The sequence below is a fragment of the Mauremys reevesii genome, linkage group 7, assembly GCF_016161935.1.
Source record: "Mauremys reevesii isolate NIE-2019 linkage group 7, ASM1616193v1, whole genome shotgun sequence".
In the NCBI taxonomy this organism is placed as follows: Eukaryota; Metazoa; Chordata; order Testudines; family Geoemydidae; genus Mauremys; species Mauremys reevesii.
The window spans coordinates 97,767,586-97,773,585 of NC_052629.1; the positions used below are offsets into that span (position 1 = coordinate 97,767,586).

Consider the following 6,000-nt stretch of genomic DNA (forward strand, 5'->3'; position numbering starts at 1 on the left):
CAATACAAGTAAAGCAAGTTGCTTTTATTTCACTGGCTCTTAACAGGAGAAATTCAAATGAAAAATCGAGATAAGTATTCCCTACACTTTTAATTAGACAATATGGGGTTGCAATGGATTACAAGATACCATACAATAAAATCACCGAAAGTGGCAAGGCTGTATGTCCACTTGTCCGCCTATCACAGGCGACAAAGGAGAGTTTACATTGATTTTCAGAATCAGGGCTTCCATTCTTTCCTTTACTAACTGTACAGACACTATGATAGCAGGAGGATTGATCCTGTATTCAGTGGGAGTTTTGGGTGCACAAGGAATGCAGGATTAGTGCCATGGCTCAATTTGAGGTGCAGATGTCAGTGCCCCAACAAAATCTATATAACACAACCTAGTTTAAGAGGTAGTCTAGAAAGAAGGTCTTACTAAAAGAAAAAAACCTAAGGACCAAAAAAGTCACAACAGCTTAGGTCTCATGTCAATGTATGTTAATAACCTAGGTGGAGTCTGGAAACTGATACCAAAACTTCATAAAAAAAACCGAGGTACATCATGTTGCAATTTATATAACCCACATTGTCTGTGGTGCATATAAATTTGTATGAAAAATATAAAGAATTACAGGAATAGTTAAAAGCATGTAGTGTCCATGCCCAGAAACTGAAGAGTCTCAGGACTTTAATTAGTTGTATTAATGTACTATTTCACCCTACAGGGCTCAAAGGCTTTAAAAAAAAAGAGAGATACACTAGAGGGGGAAAAAAGCTTCAGTTGCATTTATTCTAAAAGACATCTGAATCCACAAATGTTTGACTTTGCTGAAAGACTAATTCAGATATGGCCAAAAATATATAAGCCATGTTTGATTAGAAAATGCTTCCCAAGTTTCAATTCAGAATGAGTTTGTGACAGCTTAATAACCCCTTCAAAATAGGAGGTTTCAGTGGGAAGAGACCCTAGACCTCCAACCCCTGTGTTTAGATTTGTAAAGGAAGTAAATCTATTTTCTGCAATTGTATTTTAAGATCTTTTATGTATTTTTTAAGTTACAGCTAGACTCCTGCTAAATCAAGTTACAGATGTCTCAAGTGTCAGTTTGAGTGACATAAAACTACCCCCTGAAGCCTCTTATGACAATCTCTGGACAGTCAAGGGAAGAACTCCTGACCTTCTCATCAGTCACATCCTTAGCCCATTACATTGCCAGAAATTTCAGTGATCAAGCCCAGTGCTCAGGGGATTAAGGCAGGAGCCTACATAAAGTGGCAGATTCTGAGCCAATGAAAACCTCCTGCTATAGTTAGACGCAGGAGGATCAGCAATGGGGACTCTAAAGGCTGCGTTTGCAGGTCTGTAGATGGCACAGGCTGTGTCCTTAGTTGTCAGGACGGCTCAGAGCAGGGAGGTGGCCAGCACCAGCCCAGCTTACCTGAAGTTCACACCAAGCGACCTCCACCCAGGTCTCCGTATCCAGCCCCTTGTAGACCGTTTTGAAGGACCCCCTGCCCAGCTCGATGTCAAACTTCAGGAACCGGCCATCGGGCGAGGTGGAGACGGCTTTCATGTCGGCCTCCTCCTCCTCGGGCTCCTCCTTCTTGGACTTGCTCTGGTCTTTGTCCGACGGCTCTTTCCTCTCCGCATCCCTGCCCGGCTCCTTCTGCTCCTCGGCCGCGGCCGGCACTCCGGGGGCGGCCCCCTTGGGCTCGCCCGCGGGCTGGGCCGCAGGGGGCTCAAGCTCGGCCTCCCCGTGCCGCTCCTTGGCCCTCTCCGCAATGATCCGCCTGGTTTTGGAGAGCAGGACGATCCTGCGCGGCTCAGCCTCGGAGAGCTCGAGAGGCGGCTCCTCCTGGTCCGAGTCCACCACGCTCCTCCGCAGGAACCGCAGGTGGCCGGCTCTGGGCTCCCTGGCGCCGGGCCCGCGGGGAGGGAGGCCAGGGGCCGGGCCCCTCTCCGGCACCGCAGCGGTCTCCATGCCCGCCCCGCTCCGGCTGCCGAGCCCACCGACGGCCGCGCTCCCGTCCGCTGGCGGGGGCCGGGCAGCAGCTGGAGACGCGCCGCCTCCCCCCCGCGGAGGTGCCGAGCTGGCAGCGCACCCAGTTTCCATTAGCGCCGAGGTTCCGGCTCCTGCCGCCGCTGTCCCCGGAGCGGGGGAGTCACCATGGTCCGTCCGCGTGCGGGGCCCCGGCCCGGTCACCTGCGGGGCAGAGCGCAGCGCACTGACGCACCAGCGCGCGGCCACCAGCGTCCCGAGCCCACGCCGCGAGCGCCGGCTCTGGGGAAACCCGCTCACCCCACGCGCGCGCCCCCCTTCTCCCGCTACCCCCTTCCACCCCCAGCCTGCAGCCCCGCCCTCCCAGCCGGCTGGTCCCTTTCCCCAGCCACGCGGCCCCTCCTCCTCCTCACCTAGGTCTCCACGCGCACTGCACCCCCCCCACACACCACGCAGCTCCCCTCCGCGGACTTGCCCCCTTTCCCTCCCGCCCGTCCGCCCGCGGTGGCTCACTCATCAGCGATGCTGCAGGCAGAGAGCGCCTCGCCGCAAAGCCATATTGGGACTCCACAGAGCTAGAGGGTGACGGGCTGGAGCAGAGGCCAATACCGCCGAACCAGCCCACGAGAGTCTCGCCAGCCCTGCCCACAGAGGCCGCGACTGCCGCAGCAGTCGGGGCGCGGGGGTTCGTGCCGTTAATCCTGCGCCTTGGCTGGGGGGGGGGCGCATGCATGGCACAAGCACCGCATCTGCAGCGGGGAGGGGGGGCATTAACCAGGAGGCGGCGGCGGCTGCCTGCAAGCTGGGTCCGCACGTTCCCAGCGTGCCGAATGCGCCAGCCGAGTGCAGGTGCCCCAGCTGCACAATGGAGCGGCTGCCTCACCTGCGGGGCGGGCCCAAGCCCCCCATCGCTGCCCAGCCGGCTACTCACCTGCCAACGGGGAGCCGCCCCTCCTCGCAGCCATGGAAAGGGACCGGGCGCGCCCGGCCGCAGGGCTCCGGCTCCAGTAGCCTAGCACCGCCACCGCCGCCGCCCCCTCTTCGCAGCCCGGGCGCTGCAGCCCTCACCTCCCTGCAGCCGCTGCCTCGAGCCTCCACCTGCCCAGCGCAGCCTGGGGCCGGCTGCCCCTGATCCCAGCTAACAATCCCCGTGGGGGGGGAAGGTTACAGAGCCGCCCTAGCAGCCTACGCCCCCTCTACTCCTAAGCGGCTGCAGCAGCAGGCGGCCGCCCCTAGCCCAGCCACCCGGCGCTTTTGTCAATGGGCCTCGCTCTCGGCTGAGCAGCCCGAGCCCCGGGCGCCTCCGCCAGCCAATGAGGAGGGCCGGGGGCGTGGGTCGCCGGCTAGACCCGCCTCGGGGAACAATGGGCGGGCGCGCGTGTGTCTGCCCGGTCCCAGCCGGCTTCACCCCCGGCTCCTGGGGCGGCCGCGAGCAGCACGTGTCCAGCCGCCCGGGGAGAAGCGACGCCCAGGGAAGCTGCGGCCCTGCCGGGTGCCCTTGTCCTGAGCGTGGGGGAGCGAACGTCGGGCGTTGAGGGGCAGGGAGGATCAGTTTGGGGGTGTGGCGGCGGGGATGCGGGGGACGCTGAGGAGCAGGTGCGGGGCATAAAGGAATAGGTCGGAGGTAAGGGATGGAGGATTAACTTCGGGGGTGCCCAAGGGGGCGGGGGAGCAGAGGGAAGAGGGGAGCAGGCTCGAAGGAGCAGATGGAGAAGCCCATCAAAGCATATTCAAGGAAGCATCCTACTCCTAGAGGTAGTTGGGACTTGCTGCAGCGTGTGCACAGCATGATGCTCCCAACCACCCACTAGCCGCCTCTAGGGACAATGAATTTTTTCTCTCCTGGCTGAGCCTGTTAGATGTAAGTCTCAAACCACTTGCAGCTTCCCCTCGCTCCTAAAAAACCCAACCAACCACCAAAGAATCGGCTCGTGAACTGCTGTGCCCCCTATGAAATAATCAGCATAATGGAAATAAAAGAGGCTGTAGTGCCGGGGAGGGTGGAAGAACCGATGAGCACTTTTGTTACATTGCACTGCAGTGTGTGGATGACGGTAGAATTACAAACACCTGCTGCCCAGAGTGGTGGCTTCCCCCTCTCGCTGGAAGAGTAGCAATTATTTTTATTTAGATGAAGTAGAGATGAGGCCCCCAGTCACTAGACTAGGACTCCACGGCGGCAGGTCTGTATAAACATGAAGAAAGGGGCCCTATATCCACAGCCAGACTTTGGGTATGGGATGGCAAATCGTAGCAACTGTTCCAGGCCCCGTGCTTCAGCGTGTATTGTGCAGGGGGTGCTAGGCCAGCTCGGGGAGAGTAGAGATAGAGGTGCCTGGGGGGCCAGGCCAGACCAGGGGGATGGGGTTAGGGGGCCAGGCCGTCCCAGGTGGCTAGTAGGGGACCCGAGGCCAGCAGCAATGGTCAGGCCCGCACTCAGCGACAGGAAGCGTGTGTTGTATTTCTTTTGGGGGCTCAGGCTCAGCCTCCAGCAGTAACCCAGCCCGCCCACAGCCACATCAGCCACCTCCTGCCGCCAGCACACACCAGCGCCTGGCTCACCCCATCCATTGCCCTTCCGCCCCAGACCCCTCCCCTTTCTGGGACCCCCTAACACAGGGGACCCCCTTGCCCCTAGGACAGGTGCCACCCTGTGACTCTGCATTGTCTCTCACCCCCCAGCACTAGTGTCCCCTCCCCACACCAGATTTCACCTGTATAAAAAATGTTAAGGGGGGGCCATAGAGGCTGATTCGTCCCAGGCCCTGCACGCTGGTGTATAATTGAGACACAGAAGAGAGACCATAACACCCCTCCAGGTCTATTTACCATTATTTGAGCTGCATCAAGTCTAAAAAAGAATTAGGAATAAAATGAGAGTTCATGGAAGGGATAGATAATGGGATAGAGAGTCTTTCTGCTCAAAGCTGCTACTTTGAATTTCCCCACGTCAAAAATGATTGAAATCTCTACGTGCTGTTGGCAAGTCAGAAGCAACTGTAAACTAAGTTGGTGTTCTCAGTCCTCATGAATAATGTCCACATCACATAACTAGGTCACTACTCCTGACAGTGGTAGTGGCAGGAGGGATACAAAGCCCTGAACAAGAGCTGAAGTCTAAACTCCTCTCCCCTCTGGCAGAGGTCCCTTTAAGTCAGGTTTGAGACACAAACACAGCCAATAGCAAAGCTTGCATGAGCAGTAGCTGTGGTGGTGCTGTTCTGTAAGTAAATAAAAGGGTTTCAGGCTCCAGCATTGTCAAGCTTTCAGATCACACTAACACACAAAGCAATTAAGTTAAAAAAAACTAAGAAGAAAGAAGGTTCAGCAATAAGTCTCCTGCGGGTGTTATTTCAGAATATGAAGAACCTGGTTACCTAGGAAATCACAGATAATTAAAGGACAGTCAAACATTATACAAAATGTAATATTTTATAAGAACACAGATGGTATTTAAATGATGTAAGAATGGTGGTGCTTTCATTTTAAGAAATATCCTTTATGTCTTTGATAATTATAATTTCAGTGTTAATTGGTGCATTGTAATTTTTTACTGAAGTGCTCAGACTTATTACTTATAATTATATTTGAATGATTTAAAACTGTGTTACAACTGGAAGTTTGCAAATGTATATAATAAAAGGAAAAAATACTGGTAATTCTGTATGTCACAATCTCTTCTCTATGGACAGAAGATTACAGAACAGACAGTATTATAATGCTACCACTAGAGAAGCAAAGAGTGTGAAAAGATTTGAAACTCTATTGCTGGTATTAGAAGATTGACCAAGAACAATCTCTCCAGCTAGAGAAATATAGAAAGAAACAGCCTACAAGAAAATAAAATAAGCAGCAGCACACAGAGGATGGTAGGATGTAGGGTAGAAGAGCGAGTGAGACAAACACCGATAAGTAAATTTTCTCTTGTTGTTCATACTTTTTTCTTTTCTCCTACAACAGTGGATTAAAAGGACAGACAGTTTATTAGCAAAGAGTAATCCTGGGAGGCAAAA

At 54.2% G+C, this 6,000-nt stretch overlaps 1 protein-coding gene across 11 annotated transcripts in view; it reads right to left on the reverse strand.

Moving 5' to 3' along the window:
* WNK2 (WNK lysine deficient protein kinase 2) overlaps window positions 1-3,435 on the reverse strand; it is a 165,638-nt gene extending 162,203 nt beyond the window's left edge. For 3 of the 11 annotated variants that reach the window (XM_039547229.1, XM_039547228.1, XM_039547233.1), the window contains exons 1-2: window positions 2,919-3,429; window positions 1,427-2,191 (exon numbers count right to left, since the gene is read on the reverse strand). In XM_039547229.1, the coding sequence (XP_039403163.1) occupies window positions 1,427-2,101 (675 nt within the window). In that variant the 5' untranslated portion in view covers window positions 2,102-2,191; window positions 2,919-3,429. Of the gene's footprint in view, window positions 1-1,426; window positions 2,192-2,500; window positions 2,620-2,918 lie in introns of those variants that run through there. The other 8 variants (XM_039547232.1, XM_039547227.1, XM_039547235.1 and 5 more) reach the window with 6 other exon arrangements.
* Between the last annotated feature and the right edge of the window lie 2,565 nt (window positions 3,436-6,000).